A 27,489-nucleotide genomic window follows, 5' to 3' on the forward strand; every position below is an offset into this window, starting at 1 on the left:
TCTCTATTTCTCCCAGTCCTGTGAGCTCCTATAATCAAGCTCTGGTGGCTTTCAAAGCCAGATGCTCTGGGATCTCCTCTTCCCAGTGCTGGACTCTTGGGTTAGGGGCTTCACTGGGACTCAGAACTTGCTCTAGTGGTAAAACCTCTATAATAGAATTATTCTATAATTTGTGGGGCACCCACCTAAGGGAATGGGATTTGATTATATTCTTAATTGCCCTCCTACCAGTCTCTTTGTGGTTCCATCTTTTTGTTTCTAGCTCTAGGACACCTTTTCTGGTAGGCTTCAGTCTTTTTCAGTGATGATTGTCCTGTAGATTGTTGTGATTTTGGTATTCTTGTTAGAGGAGGTGAGTTTAGGGTCCTTCTACTCTGCCATCTTAGGGGCTCTGTCTTTGTCTTTTGAGAGTTTGATTATTATGTGTCTTAGTGTGGACTTCTTTAAGTTCTTTTTACCTGTAAGTTGTTGAGCTTCTTGATTGTATTTGTGTTTCTCATCAAATTTTGGAAGTTCTCTGCCATTATTTTTTAAAATGTTCTCTCTGTCCCTCTCTGTCTCTCCTGAGATTCCCACAGTGTGTATGATCCTCTTGATGATGTCACACAAGTCCTTTAGGGACTGCTCATTTTTCTTCACTCTGCTTTCTTTCTGTTGTTCAGATTCAACAACTTCCCCCATTCTATATTTAGGTTCACTGATATCTTCTTTCTGCATGCTCAAATTTCCTTTAAATCCCTCTACTGAGTTTTTTTGTACCAGGTACTGTACTTTAAGCCCAGAATTCCTTGTTGATTTCTTCTTAGGTTATCTGTCTCCTCATGATGGGCTTCCTAGGTGGTGCACTGGTAAAGAATCTGCCTGTCAGTGCAGGAGACACAAGAGACGAGGGTTGGATCCCTGGGTTGGGAAGATTCCCTGGAGTAGGAGATGACAACTGACTCCAGTGTTCTTGCCTGGAAAACTTCATGGGCAGAGAAGCCTGGCAGGCAGCAGTCCATGGGGTCACAAAGAGTCAGACACGACTGAGCAGGCACACATGAGCATTCTCCTTAGGAGTGTTCTGCTTTGCTCCTGCACCATTTTCTTGATTTTCTGCACATCTTTCTTTAGTTGTTCAAGCATATTTAAGATAGTCCTTATCTAATCTATCTGTCACCAGATGTTTTTCAGGAGCAGTTTCTGTTCATTTAATTTTATTTATATTTTGAATGGACCATACTTTCCTGTTTCTTTGTATACCTGGTGATTTTTTGTGGAATACTGGACATTGAAATTTAATAATATGGTAACTTTGGAAGTGAGATCCTTGCCTTTCCCTTGACATTGCAGTTTTTGTTACTGTTTTTTGATTGCTGTAGGATATTTCTCTGCCAGCCATCAGCCTGAGTTGTAAACTGCAGGTCTTGTCAGGCCGTTTCCGAGTTTTCCCTGAATATGCACACTTACTTGCTAAATTTCCCCTCATGTGCAGTTGTTTTTGAATGTCTAATCTTTATTTATTGAATTCTAAAGCATTAAAATGAAGTTGAAGGCAAAAATCAAATTGGAAGCAAATGGTGCTCAATCTTTAAATCCCATGTAATTTACTTCAGCCAACAAGAAAGGGGCTTGCAAGCGCCCGCAAGACATGAGAGCAGCGGCTACCCACCGTTTTCCGTGGTCAGAAACGAAAGTCGGCAATCAGAGTGCATACCCTTGGTTCTTGGAGGACGGTCCTTTCTGGGTACTCTGCCTCCTGCAATCTGTGCGTGAGCCGCTCAGGAACACGTGCACAGCTGCCTGCGACACTGCCGAGTGGGAATGGGCAGCTGCTGTTTTCCTAAGAGCTGAAATTGGCTGAAATGAATGTGATTTGCCTGTCTGAGCTTTCCTCTGGAACTTGCAATTCTTCAACAGACTCCAGAGTTCAAAAATAGTGATATCAGGCAGACTCCACCATTGCAGTTTTTGTCTAGTTATGGACACAGATCCCTAGTGCCTCCAACTCTGCCACCTTCCCCACGTCTTCTCCTAAAACACTACAATGTACAGAAAAATGAGGGCAACTTGATGGAGAAGTCGACTAGAACCTTGTGCAAGCAGTTTCACTGATTATTTTTAAATTCGTTAAGTAAAAATATTAGAACGTTCTGTCATAGATATAGAGAGCCTATTAGGCACTTTGAAAGGTTCCAAAAACTTAAAGCATAGACTCTTCTCAAAAAAAAAAAATAAAAAAATTGAAACAATATATACTAGTATAATATATTAAAGCAAAATAGTAAATGAGAAGTGCCGAATACATACAATTATTTATGATCATTACAATGAGAATCCAGAGGGAGGAGAGAGCACTGTGAATTTAAATTATCAGAAAAGATTAAGAGAAGATTGCATTAAGTAGCAGTCCTAGGCTGTTCCTAGGAAGATATTCTGACCAACCTAGATAGCATATTAAAAAGCAGAAACATTACTTTGTCAACAAAGGTCCATCTAGTCAAAGCTATAGTTTTTCCAGTGGTCATGTATGGGTGTGAGAGTTGGACTATAAGGAAAGCTGAGCGCTGAAGAACTGATGTTTTTGAACTGTGGTGTTGGAGAAGACTCTTGAGAGTCCCTTGGACTACAAGGAGATCCAACCAGTCCATCATCCAGGAGATCAGTCCTGGATGTTCATTGGAAGGACTGATTTTGAAGCTGAAACTCCAATACTTTGGCCACTTGATGCAAAGAGCTGACTCATTGGAAAAGACCCTAATGCTAGGAAAGACTGAAGGCAGGAGGAGAAGGGGATGACAGAGGATGAGATGGTTGGATGGCATCACTGACTCTATGGACATGAGTTTGAGTAAACTCCGGGAGTTGGTGATGGACAGGGAGGCCTGGTGTGCTGCAGTCCATGGGGTCACAAAGAGTCAGACTCAACTGAGCGACTGAACTGAACTGAACCGAAAGAATATTAAAAGAGGTAAAACTTATCTAGCAGTATGTGTCAGATGTTAACTTATTCTCAAAACAATCCCATGAGGTATGTCCTATTGTGTGATTTACATAGATGAGGAAATTGAGCAAGAAAAACAGTAAAAGACTTTCCCAAGCTCAAATAACAAGTCCGTCATGCTACTAGAACTTGAATCCAGGCAGGCAAGCTCTAGAGCCTGGTCTCTCTTTCTCAGTTCTAACTGAACAGAGTGGTGGGGGCAAAAGCTTAGAAGTGAAAGTGTGATGCCTTTTCCAGAGAGAGCCAAGATGCCAGCATGACAGAGTCAGGGGGACTTTTTGCTGTGGGCCAATGTGTGTTCACAGGCAATAACTCTTTATTTGACTAAAATTGCAGATTTGTCTGGCACTTTCATTTTTATCATGTCACTTAAGAAATGTCTCCCTCAAAGTACTATAGTATAGAGAAACAACCATATAAAAGTTTTCACTATTATGTGTGCTGTTAAGGAAACAGTAACCTTTTCTTTTTTCTATTTAGTTATTTCTTAAGAGGAAAACCTATTATAGTTTGTAACCTTATTGGAGAGAATGTGTCTTGGAGTGATACAATTCCACACTGTGAAAGTAAGTAAATTCTCACTTTAGAATTTGGATCAAGAACGTTCAAACTTTTTGGCTTCGGGATCTGTTTTTGCTTTTAAATCAGCAATGATCCCAAAGAGCTCTTCTTTATGTGCCTTGCTTCAGTCGTGTCCCAACTCTGCGATCCTGTGGACTGTAGCCCACCCTGGGATTCTCCAGGCAAGAATACTAGAGTGGGTTACCATGCCACCCTCCTTGGGATCTTCCCCACCCAGGGAATGAACCCGCGTCTCTTATGTCTCTTGTATTGGCAGATGGATTCTTACTACTAGTGCCCCCTGGGAAACTGTTTCTTTGTGTGGTTGATGTCTACTGGTATTCATTTTATTGAAATTAGAATGAAAGTTTTTAAAATAGTTTTTTATTAAATCACTTTTAAGACTTGTATAAAGTCAATACATGTTAATACATACACCATATTTTATGAAAAAAATAAAAAATTTCCAGAATAGTGGCATTTATTTTACATTTTTTGCAAATATCTGGCTTAAAGGAAGACATCTGGACTCAGTCTGTTTCAAATTCACACAATTTGTAGATTCTGGGAAATTTCACTATACAGCTACAAGGATGACAGTGAAATAAGATAGTATTTTGGTATTATCGTGAACCTCTGATGTAGTGAATGGATATGTTTATAAATTATAAAGCATTTCTTAGCTAGTGGTGGATTTTACTATTATTTTAAAATTAATTTATTTTTTTATTGAAGGATAATTGCTTTACAGAATTTTGTTGTTTTCTGTCAAACCTCAACATGAATCAGCCATAGGTATGCATACATCCCCTCCCTTTTGGAACTCCCTCCCATCTCCCTCCCCAACCCACCCCTCTAGGTTGATACAGAGGCGCTGTTTGAGTTTCCTGGGCCATACAGCAACTTCCCGTTGGCTATCTATTTTACATATGGTAATGTAAGTTTCCATGTAGTCACAAGCATATTTTCTCATTAAATTTCCATCTCTTATGATGTCTAGAACAAAACTTTGCATGTCCTTATAAATAATATAGGAATTTCATATAGATACTTTAATAGGTATTTAAGGAAGTGAGTTTGGTTCTTAAAAGTTAATTTCTATATGAGTTGAGTTTGGGAAAATACATTTTCTCATGGAAACTTCCCTCTCAATGGATAATGGATTCACAGTTAACTTCTAGAAATCATAAGTTAAAGAGCTTATTGAAGGTAGTGCCCAGGACTTTACTAACACTGTCTTACTCTTTCACCTTTCTTTTGCCTTCATTTTCTCTTTTTTTCCCCTTTTAAGAGATTTATTGTGGACAACCTCCAAAAATAAAACATGGAAAACACACCAATAGCTACAGAAATATATTTGAATATAATGAATTGATAACTTATAGTTGTGATCTTTCAAATGGACCAGATGAATATTCACTTGTTGGACAGAGCAAGCTTGTTTGTATTGAACCTAACAAATGGAGTAGTGACCCTCCTCTGTGTAAAGGTAATCATATTTCCGTTTATCTCCTTTATTTGTAAATACTGTGGAATACTTTGTAAATAGTTTTGTTGTTGTTCAGTCACTTAGCCATGTCCGACTCTTTGCAACCCCATGGACTGCAGGACGCCAGGCTTCTCTGTCCTTCACCATTTCCTGGAGCTTGCTCAAACTCATGTCCATTGAGTTTTACCAATAAGTAAATAATTTTGCCAGTAAGTAAAACAATCATGCAAGTTTCCTCCTCTGTTTACATTGACTTCTAATTTAATCTAGGCCAAACTGAATAGAAAATAGTTGTAGTTGTGGGGTTTTCCACTCCTCACCCCAGGTGTTATTGACATTCCAGTTTACACATTGTGAACTAATGTGTGTGTGTATAAAAATCAAGACTTTCTGCTTCGAAAACTAAAACACTCAACACACACTGCCTTAAAAATAAAGTTTTTCCTTATATTGCAAGATGTCTGAGCGTTCTGGCTACAAATAACGGTAGTACAGATTGTTAAAGGCTAGCTCTCTCATTGATAATAATGACAAACTCTGGACAAAATACATTTTTAAAACAATGTTTAAGGCACTCGAGTGACATGAAGCAAGGAGATGCTAGAGGGGCTTTGACTCTTGGAAGGAAACAGTCACTGAGTACAAGATAATATTCACTCTTTTCAACTCGACATGGAACATTTTCTAAGGGAGGTCATTTTCTAGCACATTCCAAAGAATTAAAATCATTCTGAATACATTATCTGGTCAAAATGGAATAAACATAGAAATTAAAACAGCTAATCTAGAAAATTCTCAAATATTTGAAAATTATGAAAGATACTCATAAATAACCCATAGTTAAAGTAACAAGGAAAGTTAGAACATATTCTGAATTGAATAAAAATGAAAAACATGGTATATCAAAATAGCAAAATTTGTGTGATACAGCAAAAGCATTGCTTAGAGGGAAATTTATAGCATGAATCTGTGTTACAAAAAAAATGTCTCAAGTCAATAACTGAAGCTTCCACCTTACAAAAGTAAAAAAGAAAGAGCAAACAAACTCAAAATAAGGAGACATAAGATAATCATAAATAGAGAAAGATCAATAAAATTGTAAAGAGAAAATAATACAGAAAACCAATGAAACCCCATGGTTCTTGGAGAAGATTGATAAAATAAATAAAGCTATAATGAGGCTGACAAGAAAGAAAAAAGATATTTAATAAATTGACAAAGAAAAATATCATTTGATATCATTTATATAGAGAATCTAAATAATACAACAAACTAGTATATATAACAAAAAGAAACAGACTCACAGATAGAGAGAACAAGCTACTGGTTATTAGCAGAGAGAGGAAAGAGGCAATATAGAGGTAGGGAGCATGACTATAAGAGAGGCTACAAGAATGTCTTGTTTAACATGAAGAACATAGTCACTATTCTGTAATAACTAAATGGAATGTACCCTTTAAAAGCTGTTTAAAAATGAAAAATAAATTTTTACAAAGAATAAAAAAGAGGACATTGCTAATATATTATACAGACAGATATTTAAAGGGATGATTAAAGAATATTATGATGATGATATTTGTAATATCACAAACTTATGCTTATAAATTTGACAACAAATGAAATTAACAAATTCCTTTGAAGAAAAATATACCAAAATATGTCCACACAAAGATATGGGTAGCCTGAATAGTCTTATATCTATTAAGGAAATATAATTTGTACTTAAAAACCTTCCCACAATGAGAACAGAGACCTCCTTGATCTGAGAGATGGCCTTCTTGGGGAATTCTGCCTTACACTGCAGGAATAAATAATAGCACCTCTACACAAACTCTTCAAGAAATATGAGAAACAAGTGCTTCTCAACTCACTTCATGGGGACTTTACCCTGATACCAAAGGCAGACAAAAAATTTGAAAGAAAATTATAAACAAGATCCTTACTGAATATAGAACTTCTCAACAAAGGGAAGTCTGGCATGCCACAGTCCATGGGGTCACAAAGAGTCAGACACAACTGAACGACTGAACAATGTTGGGAAGAGAGAAATAAAATAGTCCGTATTCACTTACAACGTGATTGTCTCAAAGACTGATGTTTTAGCAAGGTTGCAAAATATAGGATCAACATACAAAAAATGTAGAAAGCCAATAAACTATAATGACAGTTGCTTCTAAATGGAAAAATGTTGTTTTTCTAAATCTATTTCCCTGGAATTCAAATGCACAAATGAAGTCTTTTTTTTTTTTTTTTCCAATTAGCATCTTGCTTTTTATTGCTGGCCTCTTTCTTCCCACTTTGCACTAGTTTTTCTGGTCCTGTGTGAAAGCAGCTTTTTATTAATTCTGGGATTTCTCCACTTTTCAGTTGTCAAATGTGAACGACCATTTCTCGAACATGGAATAATGGTGTCAGGAAGTAGAGAAAAATTTTCGTACCAATCAGTGGTGGTGTTTGAATGCCTCCAGGGTTTTTACCTTAATGGCAGCAGTCTAGTGTTCTGTGGTGGTAATGACACTTGGGAACCTGAGATGCCAACATGTATTAAAGGTACAAGTGTTGTCTTTTTGCTTCTTCTAATTTTGTCTTTTAGTTTTTAAGACTAATTTAAAAAATTGATAATAATTGATAAGAATAATTGAAAAAAATCTTAGTATTTAACTCTGTCTTGTACCCTTTTCCATCGCAGATGTATGTCAGAATTTACAGAGAATTCTATTGTGATTTGGTATGTTTTTATGGAGTCTTAGCACGTTATGTTAGCAAATAATGCAGGAGTATCTATTTCTCTTGCTCAGTATTTTTATGTATAAAAATAAATGGGGAACCATCTTTCAAAGTAAACTGGAGCATTAGAATTTTTACCTATTTAAGTCAAGAAAAGAATGAGAGGCATAATTCATATAAATGAAATGAAAGCTGTAATCTCAACTGGATGGCCCTAGATTATTTCTTTTTCAATGGTGATTTCTCTCAATACAAAGCTCACAATTTTGAGCCATTCAGATTTAGTATCTTCTTGCTTATATTTTACAAAAAAAACTCTTTAAATTCATACGATTTACACTCATTCATCATTTTCAGTAATAAAAATAAGAACATATCTACAGCCATTTGGTTATACTTAGTTATTCTAAAAGTATCTGTTGTGGTCTGCAGATATCAACAAGTGTGTAAGCTTGGGCAAGTTATGTAAACTTTACATATGTTTACTTCCATGTAAAGGTTTAGTGCTTTCCTCACTGGGTGAGAGCAGAGTTAAAATAGGTCCATTTAAAGCCCTGTAGCACAGTGCCTGGCATTTAGAAAGCTCTTAAAAGGTAGCTTGTATGACTTCCAGCATCACATTTAGAGAATATTTTCCTGATCCAAGACTATGTTTCATTTTCCAGACTGCAGCCATCTTGGTTCTTTTCATAAAACTGGGTAATTTCTGCTGTCACCAGAATAATACCAGTATTTCTACCGCCCCCATCATTCCCATCTCATACAATTATTATTTTTCTGTTTCCTGGGCATTTTTATTTGGCAACAGAAAGTAAATTTCTTAACTGAAAAACATGAAAAGACCTTACTTACTGAAATGACGTGGAGGATTTCTGGCAGGGACTATATGTCAGCTGCTCTTCCTAAGACTTAATAAGAGACTATTTGATATAGTGGAAGAAATCATCTTCCTAATTTCAGGGCTGCTTTCTCTGACTGCTTCTATTTAGTTGCATCAGAAGCGAAAGACGAGAGGAACACTCAGAAGAGGGTTAGCCTGGGCAGAATGCTCTGAGGGTCCTAGCGGGGCTCTGCTCAGTCAAATAACATCATTTCTGTGGGTTCTAGTTTCCTGGTGTCTGTTGATGCAAACAAATGTCACTTACTGGCTTCTAATTTGTTTTCCTATTGTCCAAGTATTTTAAAGTACTGAGGGGCATTATTCATGTTAACATGGTAAGTAGAACTCCTTTTTGTAATTCCTATAAACCTGGTACCCAGTAGCCTGTTTGAGGACTTTGGTGAGTACTTTGGTGAGTACTTTGAGTACTTTGCTATGAAGTTTTGTGGGGAGAAATATGTTTTTCTGATGGATGGCATATATATATATATATACATATATATATATATATATCATATATTTATATATAAATGTATCTATTTATGTATATGGTAAATAAATTATAAAATTTTGTATATAAAATATATAAATATATATTTCATGTAAATATTTTATTGAAATCTATTCTCATTGTCCCATCCATGTTTACTCATATGGTTAGTGAGACTATGCAGTGTGGTGTATACAGTGTTTGTTGATATATAAACATTTCATAAGAAGAAAAAGCAATACAAGATGGCAAAGTGATTGTCTGAGGAGGCTTTACAAATAGCCAAGAAAAGAAGAGAAGCTAAAGGCGAGGGAGAAAGGAAAGATCTATCCAACTGAATGCAGAGTTCCAGAGAATAGCAAGGAGAGATAAGAAGGCCTTCTTAAGTGAACAGTGCAGAGAGGGAAACAGTAGAATGGGAAAGACTAGTGATCTCTACAAGAATATTGGAGATATCAACGGAACATATTATGCAAGGACGCACACAATAAAGGACACAGATGACGAGGACCTAACAAGCAGAAGAGATAAAGAAGAGGTAGCAAGATTACAGAGAAGAACTGTACAAACAAAGGTCTTAATGACCTGAATAACCACAATCCTGCGGTGACTCACCTAGAGCCAGACATCCTGGGGTGTGAAGTCAAGTGGGCGTCAAGAAGCATTATATGAACAAACCTAATGGAGGTGATGGAATTCCAACTGAGCTATTTAAAGTTCTAAAAGATGTGACTGTTAAAGTGCTGCCCTCAATATGTCAGCAAATTTGGAAAACTCATCGGTGGCCACTGCAAAGGTCAGTTTTCATTTCAATCCTAAAGAAAGACGATGCCACGAATGTTCAAACCATCGTACAAGTGTGCTCATTTCACATGCTAGCAAGGTAATGCTCAAAATCCTTCAAGCTAAGCTTCAGCATATGTGAAATGAAAATTTCCAGATGTACAAGCTGGGTTTCGAAAAGGCAGACAAACCAGAGATCAAATTGCCAGCATCCGTTGGATCATACAGAGCAAGGGAATTCTAGAAAAGCATCTACTGGTTCACTGACTATGCTAAAGACTTTGATGTGTGAATCACAACGAACTGTGGAAAATGCTTAAAGAGATAGGAACACCAGACTACCTTATCTGCCTCCTGAGAAACCTGTATGCAGGCAAGAAGCAACAGTTAGAACTGGACATGGAACAACAGAATGGCTCAAAATTGGGACAGGAGTACAACAAGGCTATGTATTGTTGCCCTGCTTATTTAACTTCTATGCAGATCACATCATGCAAAATGCTAGGCTGGCAAAGAGTCAAATGTGATCAAGGTAACTGAACAATAATCAAGGACTTTTAAAACACTGATACAGTTTACTGTGTGAAGAAGAGGTGAATAATTTGTTAGAAAAAGCATGTGAAAAGACTACAGGGATCTTTCCTCTTTTAATAAAAAATAAACTCTCCTTAGAGGATTGTCAGTCATTTTTTATCCTCAGTTAGAGAAAGACTCCAACAAAAGGATCACTAGCATTATATAATGGTTTTAGTCAGTTCAGTCACTCAGTGGTGTCTGACTCTTTGTGACCCTATAAACCCCAGCATGCCAGGCCTCCCTCTCCATCACCAACTCCTGGAGTCTACCCAAACCCATGTCCATTGAGTCGGTGATGCCATACAACCATCTCATCCTCTGTCATCCCCTTCTCCTCCTGCCCTCAATCTTTCCCAGCATCAGGGTCTTTTCAAATGAGTCAGCTCTTCGCATCAGGTGGCCAAAGTATTGGAGTTTCAGCTTCAGCATCAGTCCTTCCAATGAACACCCAGGACTGATCTCCTTTAGGATGGACTGGTTGGATCTCCTTGCAGTCCAAGGGACTCTCAAGAGTCTTTTCCAACACTATACTTCAAAAGCATCAATTCTTCGGCGCTCAGCTTTCTTTATAGTCCAACTCTCACATCCGTACATGACTACTAGAAAAACCATAGCCTTGACTAGATGGACCTTTGTGGACAAAGTAATGTCTCTGCTTTTTAATATGCTGTCTAGGTTGGTCATAACTTTTCTCCCAAGGAGTAAATGTCTTTTCATTTCATGACTGCAGTCACCATCTGCAGTGATTTTGGAGCCCAAAAAATATAAAGTCAGCTACTGTTTCCCCATCTATTTGCATGAAGTAATGGGACCAGATGCCATGATCTTAGTTTTCTGAATGTTGAGCTTTAAGCCAACTTTTTCACTCTCTTTCACTTTCATCAGGAGGCTCTTTAGTTCTTCTTCACTTCTGCCATAAGGGTTTTGTCATCTGCATATCTGAGGTTATTGATATTTCTCCTGGAAATTTTGATTCCAGCTTGTGCTTCCTCCAGCCCAGCATTTCTCATGATGTACTCTGCATATAAGTTAAATAAGCAGGGTGACAATATACAGCCTTGATGTACTCCTTTTCCTATTTGGAACCAATCTGTTGTTTCACGGCCAATTCTAACTGTTGCTTCCTGACCTGCATACAGGTTTCTCAAGAGGCAGGTCAGGTGGTCTGGTATTCCCATCTCCTTCAGAATTTTCCATAGTTTATTGTGATCCACACAGGCAAAGGCTTTGGCATAGTCAATAAAGCAGAAGTAGATGTTTTTTTTGAACCCTCTTGCTTTTTTGATGATACAGCGAAGGTTGGCAATTTGATCTGGCTCCTCTGCCTTTTCTAAAACCAGCTTGAACGTCTGGAAGTTCACAGTTCACATATTGTTGAAGCCTGGCTTGGAGAATTTTGAGCATTACTTTACTAGTGTGTGAGATGAGTGCAACTGTGTGGTAGTTTGAGCATTTTTTGGCATTGCCTTTCTTTGGGATTGGAATGAAACTTGACCTTTTCCAGTCCTGTGGCCACTCCTGAGTTTTCCATATTTGCTGGCATATTGAGTGTGGCACTTTCACAGCATCATCTTTTAGCATTTGAAATAGCTCAACTGGAATTCCATCACCTCCACTAGCTTTGTTTGTAGAGATGCTTCCTAAGGCCCACTTGACTTCACATTCCAGGATGTCTGGCTCTAGGAGAGTGTGAGTGACCACACCATCATGATTATCTGGGTCGTGAAGATCTTTTTCGTACAGTTCTTCTGTGTATTCTTGCCACCTCTTCTGAATATCTTCTCCTTCTGTTAGGTCCATACCATTTCTGTCCTTTATTGAGCCCATCCTTGCATGAAATGTTCCCTTGGCATCTCTAATTTTCTTAAAGAGATCTCTAGTCTTTCCCATTTTATTGTTTTCCTCTATTTCTTTGCATTGATTAATGAGGAAGGCTTTCTTATCTCTCCTTGCTATTCTTTGTAACTCCACATTCAAATGGGTATATCTTTCCTTTTCTCCTTTGCTTTTTGCTTCTCTTCTTTTCACAGCTATTTGTAAGGCCTCCTCAGACAGCCATTTTGCTTTTTTGCATTTCTTTTCCATGGGGATGGTCTTGATTCCTATCTCCTGTACAATGTCCCGAACCTCCGTCCATAGTTCATCAGGCACTCTATCAGATTTAGTCCCTTAAATCTATTTCTCACTTCCACTGTTTAATCATAAGGGATTTGATTTAGGTCATACCTGAATGGTCTAGTGGTTTTCCCCACTTTCTTCAATTTCAGTCTGAATTTGGCAATAAGGAGTTCATGATCTGAGCCACAGTCAGCTCCCAGTCTTGTTTTTGCTGACTGTATAGAGCTTCTCCATCTTTGGCTGCAAAGAATATAATCAGTCTGATTTCAGTGTTGAGCATCTGGTGATGTCTATGTGTAGAGTCTTCTCTTGTTTGTAGGAAGAGGGTGTTTGCTATGACCAGTGCGTTCTCTTGGTAGAACTCTATTAGCCTTTGCCCTTCTTCATTCTGCACTCCAACACCAAATTTGCCTGTTACTCCAGGTGTTTCTTGACTTCCTACTCTTGCAGTCCAGTTTCCTATAGTGAAAAGGACATCTTTTTGGGATGTTAGTTCTAGAAAGTCTTGTAGGTTTTCACAGAACCATTCAACTTTAGCTTCTTCAGCACTATTGGTTGGGGCATAGACTTGGATTACCGTGATGTTGAATGGTCTGCCTTGGAAACAAACGGAGATCATTCTGTCGTTTTTGAGATTGCATCCAAGTACTGCATTTCAGACTCTTGTTGACTGTGATGACTACTCCATTTCTTCTAAGGGATTCCTGCCCTGACAGTAGTAGATATAATGGTCATCTGAGTTAATGGTGTCAAGTCAGATCTAAATGTGCAATTGTGAACAAATATCTAAGACATCCTTAGTGAAAAAGAAGTATGGAATATGGTTCTACCTGGATTTTTTTAGATAACACAAATTTTATGGTTTATTATTAGTTAATTATCTACTAGGTTGTTCATTATAAAATACTCAGTTGTAGTGAACATGTTATACATACATCCTTATGTACTTGTGCAAATATTTATTTAGGTTAAACCCAGAACGAGAAGTGCAAAGTTCTGAGTCTATGTTTTATTTAAGATATAATTTTTAAAGAATAAAAATGAAAGTTAAATTCATAATTTTGTATTGATATGTCTGGTGAATGGAGTCAAATTTATTTTTCCAGGTTACAGGCCGACTCATCCAACAAAGACTCCACTTTCACAATATCCAGGTTCAGTAATTCTTTATCCTACTTCTAGTTAAGAGCTTTATAAGGTGCAAAAGTTGCTGTATATGGGTACAAAATCATATGTTTTATTTTACTTTGCATTACTTTAATTATCAGTGAGACTGAACTTTTTATTGTCTGCATTTATTCATGCTTTTTGTTCATTTTTCTATTAAGTTTCTAAAATATTTTTAATTGTTCATTTGGACTTATAAAATCCTTTAATATGAAGTTTTTTCCGAGGGTTGTTAGTTTATTTTTTCTTTCTCTCTCTTTTTTTTTGCTTTACTTCCACTAGTCACTAGTTTTATATATGAATATATGTTTTTAAATATTGCCAATGTATACAAGAGTAAAAGGTGAGTTCTTCTTATCTTTCTATAGCCTGTTACTATTATCACTCTTAATAGTTTAGGGTGTCTTCCTCATATAAAAGTAAACATTTCCAGATTGATTGGCTTTTTAAAGTATCTTTGAAATTAATTTCTCATTTCGATATCAGTTTCTCATTTAAATACTTTCTTCTCTGCAATTGCCTTCTTGTTTTTTGTCTTAATTTCACTGAGGCTTTCAAATGGCTAAGTCAAAAAATTCTCTTGGTAAATGTCACATTGCACTTGAAACTATGCAGGTTATTTTCAAATATCTTTTGATAATGATTTCTAGCATAATTCCACAATAATAAGATAATAGACTCTGTATGATTTCAATACTTTTAAACCATGAAATTTTTCACCTTGTTTTATGTCATTGGATATGTTCCAGTGTCTCCTGGGTTTATAGTTTATGGGAACTTGAATAGAATTTGTATCCTGCCTTTGTGTGAAAATTATATAAATTTAATTACGTTGAACTGGTTCATAGTGCTTTTCAGGTCTACTATATCCTTCTACTTTTCTGTCTAATCATCCTGTTAACTTTTGAGATTTTGATATTGAAACTCCAACTAAAAATCTTAATTTATCTACTTAAAAATAGTTATAATATATAGTAGAATTATATGTAACTTTGTTCTGTATTTGCCAGGTCTCCTGAAAATGTGTTATTATCCTTTCATAATTTTAAGAAAATTTTAAAAATTAAAGCTAAAAACGAACAAAAATAGTTTAAGGTGTCTTTGTATCTATTTCTATATGTCAAAGGTCTTACATGTGTAGCTACACATTTGATTTGGTGTCTGTTTCTTTTTTTCTTAAGCAAAAATGACACCATACTGTTCACATTTTTCTGAAACTTGCATTTTTCTACTTAATGTCTTGTATTGGAATTATAGTTTGAGTTATTCTTATCCTTTTAAATGATGACTTTCATATGCACCATTATATTTTATTTAACTATTCTCTTATCAGAGGCCATTTATGTGTGCAAAAGTTGTATACTAATAGGTAACTGGATGTATGGATCTTTTGTCTGATGGCTATGAGTGTTGTGTCTTTCTTATAAAAGCTTCAGGATTTCCCCATGCCAAAATTATATAAACATATCAATCATGCATACTGATTGCATTCTTTGGTACATCTGAAATCTATTATGATATGGAATGAGATTGGATCCCTCTTCACTTCACCCAACCCCCATCCAATGGCAAAGTGACACCATTTGTTGAATAACTTGTCTTTTCCCCCAAGTGTTTTGAGATCAACTTTTATTTAATTTTTCATACCACTTCAGCCAATTTAGTGGCATTAAATGTATTCACATTGTTGAACAACCTTCACTACTATCTCTAAAACTTTTCACCACTTGAGAGTAAACATTATGCCCATTATGAGCAGTAATGCTTCTTTCTCCACCATCATCCCACCTTCAGTAACCTCTATTCTGCTTTCTATATCTATGAGTTTAACTTACCTAGATACCTCATTTAATTAGAATTTTGCATGTGTCTTTTTGTATCTGGGTTAATTCTCTTAGCATAATGTCTTCAAAGCTCATCCACCTTATATCCGAACTTTATTCCTTTTATGGCTGAAAATATTCCAGTGTTTGTATATACCACATTTTATTTGTAATTTCATCTGTCAATAGATACTGGGTTGTTTTTACCTTTTTACAATTCTAAATGATGCCTCTCAGAATATTGGCATCTAAGTATCTGTTTGGAGTCCCTGTTTTTATTTTTGGGGGTTGGGTATATACCATGGAGTGGAATTATTGGGTTATATGTTAATTCTTGTTTAATTTTCAAAGGAACTGAAAATACTGTCCTCCGTTTAAAAAAAAAAAAGTTTTAAATTGGTTGCACCATTTTCATTCCCACCAGTGAAAAGTTTCTAATTTCTTGCCCTCTTTTCTAATACATGTTAATTTCTGGTTTTTATAACAACCGGAATTATCTGTTAGTTAACAGGTGTGAAGTAGTATCTCATGGCTTTTATTTGCATTTCCCTAATGATTAGCAAATATGAGCAGCTTTTCATGTGCTACTTGGCCATCTGTATATCTTCTTTGGATAAATGTCTATTCATGTCTCTTGCCTATTTGTAAAATGGCTTTTTGTTGGTGTTATTGTTGAGTTTTAGAAGTGTATGGTATATTTTGGATATTAATCCCTTATCATGTTTATTATTTGCAGATGTTTCTGCTCATTCTATGAGTTGCTTTTCACTTTATTAATAGTGTCCTTTGATACACAAAAGTTTTTAGTTTTGATATAGTCTGATATATCTATTTTTCTCTTTGTTACATGTGCTTTTGATGTCACATCTAAGAAATCCTTTCCAGTTCAATATTATGAAATTGTCCTCTTTATTTTCTTCTAAGAGTTTTATAGTTCTGTGTCCTTTGGTTTTTTTTATTCATTTTTAATTACTTTTTGTATATGGTATAACACAGATGTCAAATTTCATTCTTTGCATATGGATATCCAGTTTTCTGAAAATCATTTGTCGAAAAAAGCTACCCTTTCCCCATTGAATGCTCTTAGCACCCTTGTGAACAATCATTTGACCATATAAGCAAGGGTTTATTTCTGGGCCCTATATTCTATACCATTGGTCTGTATGTCTGTCTGTATGCCAGTATTGTCCTGATTATTGTAGCTTTTTAGTAAGTTTTGAAATCTTCTTCATTTATTTAAATCTTCTTCACTTTCTTTCAGCATTTTTTAAATAGTTTTCAATGTATAAGTCTTTTATCTTCTTGGTTAAACTTATTTGAGTATTTTATTATTTTTTATGCCATTGTGAATTGAATTGTTTGTTTCCTTTCCTTTTTGGATTGTTCATTGTTAGTGTATAGAAACACAATTGTGTTTCGTGTGTTGATTTTGTATCCTTCAGCTTTGCAGAATTAATGTACTAGTTCTAGCACTGTGTGCATTTGTGTGAATGTATGTGTTATCTTTAGAGAGCTTTCTATGTGAAAGATCATGTCATCTATAAACAGATCATTTTATTTTTTCCTTCCCATCTGGATATTTTTAATTACTTTTTTGCATAATAACTGTGACCCAAACTTCCAATATTATGCTGACTTGAAGTGGCACATGCAGGAATTCTGTCTTGTTCTTGACTTGAAAATAAAGTTTTAGTTGTTCAACATTGGGTATGATGTTAGCTATGAGTACTGTATAAATGACCAGTATTATGTTGAGGAGTCTACTCCAGAGCAATTTCTAAATCACTTTTAAGCCCTCCTTTATCTAGAATCACACTGAATTCAAGGCTGATTTTAAGAGTATGCTGATGATAAATTTGCTTGCTGAACATAGAGTTAGTCACAGGACTATCAACAGACCAGAAGAGGAATGCTAATGGCATTGAATATAATAATATAATATAAGGAAAAATAAAAGTTTATAATATTTAATGATGCAACTTTGAATGAGAAACATTCATATAATTTATAAGGAAAATTATAATTATGAATTATGAAAATGCACAAAACCAACAGCAATGAATTTATAGATCTTTAAGATTTATTTAGTCTTCCTTTTAACTTACTTCCAATTTTTTTTCCCTAGGATATCCCAATCCCATTGAAGAAATACCATCACTTGAAGACTTTGAGGATTTAGGTATTATTTTTATTATTAATAACCTGCATTATGAAACCTTAGATTTCTATATCGAAACATCATGGTTCAATCATTGGTAGGTAGGGAAGAAGCAATGTGTCACAGATAGTAGCAATTGACATTTACAATTATTTTATTAATGCAGATACCATGACAGATGTTAAGTAGTGGTATATATAGACACATGTAGGTAGTTTTCTCTAATCTGGTGAATTCCAGTAGTCTTGGTGTGCTTGTGTGCTCAATCACTAAGTCAAGTCCAATTCATTGTGACCCCATGGACTGTAAGCCTACCAGAATGCTGGAGTGGGTTGCCATTTCCTCCTCCAGGGGATCTTCCCAGCCCAGGGATTGAACCCTATCTCTTGCATGTCCTGCATTGGCAGACAGATTCTTTACCACTGAGCCACTTAGGAAGCCCCTAATAAGCTGTGCTCAATAACCTGGTCTGGTAGCTATAGCACACACAATGAAAAGGGGGGTTCCTATTGAGAGTGTAACAAGATGGATCCTGTACCTGGAATCTATTTAAAAGGGTTCTGTGATCAAAATGACTGGGATGCACTCAGCAGTCATGCTCAAACTAGATTGATAAACATTTTTGCTGTAGTTCTTAGATGATCTGATCAAAATTAAAGTATAGCTGCTATCTGGGATCCATATGTGTTCCATATCTTCAAAACTTTTAAAATTTTTTCTCAGATGCAGGAATCATTGCTCTCGCTATTCTTACTGCAAGTAAGTATCTCAAATTTTAATACCACTTAAATAATGATATAATATGAAGATGAGATGTGCATTATTTTTTCAATGATTTTCAGTTACTATAGTTTTTTCAGTTCAACAGTCTACTAATACTGACCTTTTTTATGATACACTGCCTTATGTTGATGATTGTATGTTGTTTTATATTCTACATGTCCTCTTAGTAACAAACCCTAAATAATACATGTTTTTCCAATTGGTCATGGAAATGACTGTGACTTTTGATTCTGTGAGTCTCCTTCCCAAATATGCTTTGGATAATTTTCTAAATTAAGTAAGGGCTCTAACTTACTGTGGACTGTTCAAGTGATTCCAGGGGGCTGGATTTAGATACTGAAGAATCAAGATGCAATGTAAGTGTACATGGGCTTAAATAAAATAATATTTTCTGATCTTAGAAAATGGTCAGAAATAAACATAACTAACATTGATTTCTTCTGCTTGGTTTGGAATCTTGGTAGTTAGTTTTCAGTATCATATGTCATTTGTTTCTTTTTTTCTTGTAGTTGTTGCTGTTATAGTAGTTTGTACATGCCTGTACAGATGTCTTTTCAGTGGGAAGAAGGAAGAGGAGGGTATGAAAGAGAAGGTGAAGGAAATAAAAGAGAAAGAAGAGAGGGAAATGAGAGAGAAGGAGGAGAGGGAGAAGGAGAGGAAGGAGAAGAAGAGGAAGGAGAAGGAAGAGAAGGAGAAGGAGGAGAAGAAAGAGAAGGAGAGGAAGGAGAAGGAGGAGAAGGAGAAGGAGGAGAAGAAAGAGAAGGAGAGGAAGGAGAAGGAGAGGAAGGAGAAGGAGGAGAAGGAGAGGAAGGAGAAGGAGGAGAAGGAGAAGGAGGAGAAGAAAGAGAAGGAGAGGAAGGAGAAGAAGGAAAAGGAGATGAAGGAGAAGAAGGAGAAAGAGAAGAAGCAGAAAGAGGAGAAGGAGATGAAAGGGTAAATCAAAACACATTTCCTCTAACTTATTCTAGCCTTTTTACTTTTGACATATTTTTGTGCAGTTTTGTTTGTCTTCTGTATTGCATACTATATATTTTTTTAATATGCCTGCATGAGAACACTGTCTGGATTTCATTTCATTATTAGAAATGTTTTTAGCTGCTTTTAATATCACTGCAACAGGAGGAATTTGTGCAGAATTTTTTCAGCTACTATGACTGTAAGAAAAATTTCGGTGGAGTTTGAGTTTTAAGTTCTACAGCAAATCATGGATGGTTATGGGGTTTTCCCCACCCAAGGTATATCCTCCTCCCTAGATTGGATTAGTGGCCCAGATGAACTTTTAAATGGTTCTCTGTGAAGAGTTTGGCATTTATAGTCACTAGAATTTTTATGATGAAGATCTCCATGTGTCTGTATAACGTATGTCAGTGTAAGAAGCTGTGTAGCTAAAAACTGATTTCATTTAGAGTTATTTATATGTTATACTGAAGAATTAAAAGCTACATTATTTGATTTCCCCTTTATGTTTTCTTAATTTGCTAGTGGCAGTGAAACTGATAGGGTTAAAATTACTGAAAGGAGTAGGATTTACAAGGCATCTCATTAGCTTTGTCTTGATCTATAAAGATGAAAAAAGTCTGCTAGAGGTACTGAGAATTCAAAAAGTGCACAAATTCATATTGTTTAAGGAAAATAGAGGTTTTAAACATAAAACAAATTTTAAGGAAATATTCACAGTTTAATGAAATATTAGGAATAAGTCATGGCTAATAAACTTGATTAACATAGGCATAAAAAATCTTTAACAGAATTCAACAAACATTAAATGGATCACACACTGTGATCAAGTAAAATTTGTAGCAGTGATGCAAGGATGGTTCACATCTGCAAAATAATCAATGTGCTACACCACATTAACAAAATATAGAATAAAAGTTATACAACCTTATCAATCAGTTCAGTTCAGTTGATTAGTCGTGTCCGACTCTTTGCGACCCCATGAACCACAGCAGCCAGGCTTCCTTGTCTATCACCAACTCCTGGAGTCCACCCAAACTCATGTCCATCGAGTCGGTGATGCCATCCAACCATCTCATCCTCTGTTGTCCCCTTCTCCTCCTGCCCTCAATCTTTCCCAGCATCAGGGTCTTTTCCAATGAGTCAGCTCTTCGCATCAGGTGGCCAAAGTTTTGGAGTTTCAGCTTCAGCATCAGTCCTTCCAATGAACACCCAGGACTGATCTCCTTTAGGATGGACTGGTTGGATCTCCTTGCAGTCCAAGGGACTGTCAAGAATCTTCTCCAACACCACACTTCAAAAGCATCAATTCTTCAGCGCTCAGCTTTCTTTATAGTCCAACTCTCACATCCATACATGACTACTGGAAAAACCACAGCCTTGACTAGATGGACCTTTGTTGACAGAGTAATGTCTCTGCTTTTCAATATGCTGTCTAGGTTGGTCATAACTTTCCATCCAAGGAGCAAGTGTCTTTTCATTTCATGGCTGGAAAAACCACAGCCTTGACTAGATGGACCTTTGTTGAGAGTAATGTCTCTGCTTTTTAATATGCTGTCTAGATTGGTCATAACTTTCCATCCAAGGAGCAAGTGTCTTTTCATTTCATGGCTGGAAAAACCACAGCCTTGACTAGATGGACCTTTGTTGAGAGTAATGTCTCTGCTTTTTAATATGCTGTCTAGGTTGGTCATAACTTTCCATCCAAGGAGCAAGTGTCTTTTCATTTCATGGCTGCAGTCACCATCTGCAGTGATTTTGGAGTCCCCAAAACGAAAATCTGCCACTGTTTCCCCATCTATTTGCCATGAAGTGATAGGACCAGATGCCCATGACCTTAGTTCTCTGAATGTTGAGCTTTAAACCAACTTTTTCACTCTCCTCTTTCACTTTCAGCAAGAGGCTCTTCAGTTCTTCTTCACTTTCTGCCATAAGGGTGGTGTCATCTGCATATCTGAGGTTATTGATATTTCTCCTGGCAATCTTGATTCCAGTTTGTGCTTCATCCAGCCTAGTGTTTCTCATGATGTACTCTGCATATAAGTTAAATAAGCAGGGTGACAATATACAGCCTTGACGGACTCCTTTTCCTATTTGGAACCAGTCTATTGTTCCATGTCCAGTTCTAACTGTTACTTCCTGACCTGCATACAGGTTTCTCAAGAGGCAGCTCAGGTGGTCTGATATTCCCATCTCTTTCAGAATTTCCCACGGTTTATTGTGAGCCACAGTCAAAGGCTTTGGCATAGTCAATAAAGCAGAATAGATCCTTTTCTGGAACTCTCTTGCTTTTTTGATGATACAGCAAAGGTTGGCAATTTGATCTGGTTCCTCTGCCTTTTCTAAAACCAGCTTGAACATCTGGAAGTTCACAGTTCACATATTGCTGAAGCCTGGCTTGAAGAATTTTGAGCATTACTTTACTAGCATGTGAGATGAGGGCAATTGTGTGGTAGTTTGAGCATTTTTTGGCATTGCCTTTCTTTGGGATTGGAATGAAACCTGACCTTTTCCAGTCCTGTGGCCACTGCTGAGTTTTCCAAATTTGCTGACATACTGAGTGTGGCACTTTCACAGAATCATCTTTTAGGATTTGAAATAGCTCAACTGGAATTCCATCACCTCCACTAGCTTTGTTTGTAGAGATGCTTCCTAAGGCCCACTTGATTTCACATTCCAGGATGTCTGACTCTAGGTGAGTGATCACACCATAGTGATTATCTGGGTCATGAAGATCTTTTTCGTACAGTTCTTCTGTGTATTCTTGCCACCTCTTCTGAATATCTTCTTCTGTTAGGTCCATACCATTTCTGTCCTTTATTGAGCCCATCTTTGCATGGAATGTTCCCTTGGTATCTCTAATTTTCTTGAAGAGATCTCTAGTCTTTCCCATTCTATTGTTTTCCTCTGTTTCTTTGCATTGATCGCTGAGGAAGGCTTTCTTATCTCTCCTTGCTATTCTTTGTAACTCTGCATTCAAATGGGTATATCTTTCCTTTTCTCCTTTGCTTTTTGCTTCTCTTCTTTTCACAGCTATTTGTAAGGCCTCCTCAGACAGCCATTTTGGTTTTTTGCATTTCTTTTTCTTGGGGATGGTCTTGATGTACAATGTCCCGAACCTCTGTCCATAGTTCATCAAGCACTCTGTCTATCAGATTTAGTCCCTTAAATCTATTTCTCACTTCCACTATTTAATCATAAGGGATTTGATTTAGGCCATACCTGAATGGTCTAGTGGTTTTCCCCACTTTCTTCAATTTCAGTCTGAATTTGGTAATAAGGAGTTCATGATCTGAGCCACAGCCAGCTTCTGGTCTTGTTTTTGCTGACTGTATAGAGCTTCTCCATCTTTGGCTGCAAAGAATATAATCAATTGGATTTCAGTGTTGGCCATCTGGTGATGTCCATGTGTAGAGTCTTCTCTTGTGTTATAGGAAGGGGTGTTTGTTATGACCAGTGCGTTTTCTTGGCAGAACTCTCTTAGCCTTTGCCCTGCTTCATTCTGTACTCCCAAGGCCAAATTTGCCTGTTACTCCAGGTGTTTCTTGACTTCCTACTTTTGCATTCCAATCCCCTATAGTGAAAAGGACATCTTTTTGGGATGTTAGTTCTAGAAAGTCTTGTAGGTTTTCACAGAACCATTCAACTTTAGCTTCTTCAGCACTATTGGTTGGGGCATAGACTTGGATTACCGTGATGTTGAATGATTTTGGGGTGTTAGTTATAGAAGGGCTTGTAGTTCTTCATAGACCCATTGAACTTCAGCTTCTTCAGTGTTACTGGTAGGGGCATAGGCTTGGATTACTGTGATATTGAATGGTTTGCCTTGGAAACGAACAGAGATCATTCTGTCATTTTTGAGATTGCATCCAAGTACTGCATTTTGGACTCTATTGTTGACTATGAAGGCTACTCCATTTTTCTAAGGGATTCCTGCCCACAGTAGTAGATATAATGGTCATCTGAGTTAAATTCACCCATTCCAGTCCATTTTAGTTCACTGATTCCTAGAATGTAGATGTTCACTCTTGCCATCTCCTGTTTGACCACTTCCAATTTGCCTTGATTCATGGACCTAACATTCCAGGTTCCTATGCAGTATTTCTCTTTATAGCATCAGACATTGCTTCTATCACCAGTCACATCCACAACTGGGTGTTGTTTTTGCTTTGGCTCTATCCCTTCATTCTTTCTGGCGTTATTTCTCCACTGATCTCCAGTAGCATATTGGGCACCTACTGACCTGGGGAGTTCATCTTTCAGTGTCTTGTCTTTTTGCCTTTTCACGCTGTTCATGAGGTTCTCAAGGCAAGAATACTGAAGTGGTTTGCCACTGCCTTCTCCAGTGGGCCACATTCTGTCAGACCTCTCCACCACGACCATCTCAGGTCGCTCCACATGGCATGGCTTAGTTTCATTGAGTTAGACAAGGCTGTGGTCCATGTGATCAGATTGGCTAGTTTTCTGTGATTGTGGTTTCAATCTGTCTACCCTCTGATGCCCTCTCTCAGCACCTACCGTCTTCCTTGGGTTCCTCTTACCTTGGACATGTGATATCTCTTCATGGCTGCTCCAGCAAAGGGCAGCACTGCTCCCTACAACAGATGCATAAAAAGCATTTGACAAAATTTAGCCCATTTATGATAAAAACTCTAAGTTAAGTGGGTACAAAAGGTACATACCTGAATATAATAAAGGCCATAATGACAGGTTCACAGCTAGTATCATAATCAGTAGTTAAAAGCTTAAAACTTTTACTCTAATATCAGGAACAAGACAAACCATTTTATTCAGCATCAACATTGCCATTTTATTCAACATAGAATTGGAACACCAAGCCACAGAAATCAGAGAAGAAAAAAAATGTCGTACAAATTCAAAAGGAAAAAGTGAAACTGTCACTATTTGCAGGAGACATGATATTGTATATAGAAAACCTTAAAAGCCAGGGATCTTTTAGAGCTAATAAAAAAATTCAGTAAAGTTACAAAATACAAAATTAACACACAGATATCTGTTGCATCTCTTACTTTAACAGCAAACTATGAGAAAGAGAAATTAATCAAACAGCCTCATTTACAATAACATCAAAACAAAAAAAAGTACCTGTATTTAACCAAGGAACTGGAAGATCTGTATACAGAAAATTATGTCATTAATTAAAGAAATTGAAGAAGACAAATAAATGGAAAGATATTTCATGTTCTTGGATCAGAAGAATTAACACTATTAACATGTTCAGACTAACCAAAGCAATCTATAGATTTAGTGTAATCCCTATCAAAATTCCAAGGGCATTTTTCACGGAAATAGAACAAACAATCCTAAAAATTTCATATAAGCCAAAGGACCACAAATAGTCAAAGCAATTTTAAGGAAAAAAAAAAAAAAAACAGCTGGAGACCATGCTCCATGGTTTCAAACTGTATTATAATGCTCTAGAAATCTTATTTTTTTTTAGCTCATTATATTCAATTTAATTACCTCTGAAACACATAGAAACATTTTACATATTTCCTTTGGTTCACATTTCTAAGAAACAAAGTGATGGAAGAGATGTTTAAAAGCTACAGGTGCTGGAGGGCAAGGACTAAGTGAAGCCCTGACAAGTAGACAGAATTTCCCCAGACTAATTCAGAAGCTCAGAGAGAACAGCATTCTCTGCACATGCGTATGCAGTGTTAGCCTAAAAGCAGTCACATAGATCAATGGGACAGAATAGAGAGCCCTGAAATAAACCGACACTCGTATGGTCCATTATGGTGTCAGGAAAACTGAACAGCTATATGCGAAAGAATAAAACTGGACTATCATCTTATACCATCCAGGAAAATTAACTCAAAGTAGATTCAGGACTTGAACATAAGACCTAAACTCATAAAACTCCTAGAAGAAAATGTAAGCAGAAGCTCATTGATATCCATCTCAGCAATGATATTTTTTAACTTTGACACCAATAGCAAAGGCAATAAAATAAAAATAAACAAGGGGCTACATCAAACTAGGGCTTCCCTGGTGACTCAGCCAGTGAAGTGTCTGCCTGCAATGCGGGAGACCCGGGTTTGATCCCTGGGTTGGGAAGGTCCCCTGAGAAGTAAGTGGCAACCCACTCCAGCACAAAATCCCATGGATGGAGGAGCCTGGTAGGCTATAGTCCATGTGGTTGCAAGAAGCTGGACACGACTGAGCGACTTCACTTCACATCAAACTAAAAAAGCTTCTGTACAGCAAAGGAAATCATCAACAAAATGAAAGGGCAATCTACTGAATGGAAGAAAATAGTTGCAGATAATATATATTTCCAAAATACATGAAGAACTCACACTACTCAGTAGTAAAACATCAAACAATGTGATTTAAAATGGGAATAGGATCTGAATGGATATTTTCCAAAGAGATATAGATCACCAAAAGTTACATGAAAAGATGCTCAACATTACTAATCATCAGGGAAATGCCAATCAAAACCCCAAGTGTTATATCATCTCATAATCGAGGTTCCTCAAAATACAAAAAATAAAACTACCATACAATGCAGCAGTTCCACTCTGGGTATTTACCCAAAGGAAATGAAAACACTAACTTGAAAAGATATCTGTACCCCAATATTCATTGCAGCATTATTCATTAGCCTAGTACAGAAACAATGTAAGTGTCTATTAATGGATGAATGGATAAAGAAAATGTGAGAGATAGGTAGGTAGATAGATAATAGAATATTATTAAGCCATAACAAAGAATGAAATCTTGCCATTTGCAGCAATATGGATGGACATGGACCTTGAGGGCATTTTTCTAAGTGAAATAAATCAGATAAAGAAAGACAAATATTGTATGATCTCACTTATATGTGGAGTTTTTCAAAAAAGAGGAAAAAAAAAAGCTCATATATGGAGAAAAGAGGTAGGGCCAGAGGCAGGAGCTGGAGGTTTGGCAAATCAGGTGAAAGAAGTCAAAAGTTACAAACTTCCAGTTATAAGTCATGGGGATGTAATGTACTGCACGGTGACTCTAGTATACTGTATTGCATATTGAAAGTTCTAAAGAGAGTATAAAAGGTTCTTATCACAAGAAAAAAATAGTCTGTACATATGTATGGTGTTGGATATCTACAAGACATTGTAATGTTCATTTTGCAGTATTTTATATATATATATATATATATATAATAAGTACACCTAAAGCTAAGACAGTGCTATCTCTCAATTTTAAAAAAAAAGCCCATATTTTACAACATAATATCTAAATTATCTTTGTAAAGAAAACAAAAAAATGCCACACTAAAATTGTAAAATATATTGGAAGATATTATATCTGTAACCAGTGAAACATAATTTCATATATGCAGTAGCATAATTTAAGAAAAAATATTTTCAAAAAGTAGTGTGGGAAGAGTAATTAATAATTGCTTTTGCTAAAATATAAGGCATGGCTGACTCTTGATTACAAGGTGATTAGAGGTGCAGTCGAAAATACACATAGTTTTACTTTTATTCTCCCGCGTCCACTGCCAGTCCGTGGCTCTGCATTTACGATTCGACCAGCTGCAGATCCCACCATCCTATAGTACATTTCTATTGAAAACAGCCCAGCTGCAAGTGGACCTGCACAGTTCAAGATCCTGTTTTTCAAAGGTCAACTGTACATGCAAATACTTTTGGATATATGTTATCCATTCATGACAGGAACATGGGCAACTAGAAATTCAGTGTTATGGAGCAGCTTAATTTTACATTCACTTTAAGACTGGAAGCCCTCTCTGACCCTTTTAAGTTCTGTATCATTTTAATAGCTGAAGTGACTCTAATGTGGGGGAGGTATGCCTTTCTCTTTTAGAATTTAGGACAGTGCTTCTCTTCCTTTAATATCTACATCAGTTACAGAGCATCTTGTTAAATTGCAGGTTCATTAGGTCTGGTGTACAGCCTGATGTCTTGTATCTCTAATGAGCTCCCAAGTAATGATGCTGCTGGGCCTGGATTTTGCTTTGAGAA

General features: G+C 36.6%; 1 protein-coding gene across 3 annotated transcripts in view; it reads left to right on the top strand.

Moving 5' to 3' along the window:
* LOC110148106 (membrane cofactor protein-like) overlaps positions 1–27,489 on the top strand; it is a 100,164-nt gene that overhangs the window by 60,571 nt on the left and 12,104 nt on the right. For all 3 annotated transcript variants that reach the window (XM_070473851.1, XM_020910006.2, XM_070473850.1), the window contains 7 exons: positions 3,464–3,549; positions 4,836–5,033; positions 7,401–7,583; positions 13,714–13,761; positions 17,723–17,776; positions 18,479–18,514; positions 19,048–19,471. In XM_070473851.1, coding sequence (XP_070329952.1) covers positions 3,464–3,549; positions 4,836–5,033; positions 7,401–7,583; positions 13,714–13,761; positions 17,723–17,776; positions 18,479–18,514; positions 19,048–19,471 — 1,029 coding nt within the window. The remainder of the gene's footprint in view (positions 1–3,463; positions 3,550–4,835; positions 5,034–7,400; positions 7,584–13,713; positions 13,762–17,722; positions 17,777–18,478; positions 18,515–19,047; positions 19,472–27,489) is intronic.

This window comes from Odocoileus virginianus, chromosome 11 (assembly GCF_023699985.2).
Source record: "Odocoileus virginianus isolate 20LAN1187 ecotype Illinois chromosome 11, Ovbor_1.2, whole genome shotgun sequence".
Taxonomy (NCBI): Eukaryota; Metazoa; Chordata; class Mammalia; order Artiodactyla; family Cervidae; genus Odocoileus; species Odocoileus virginianus.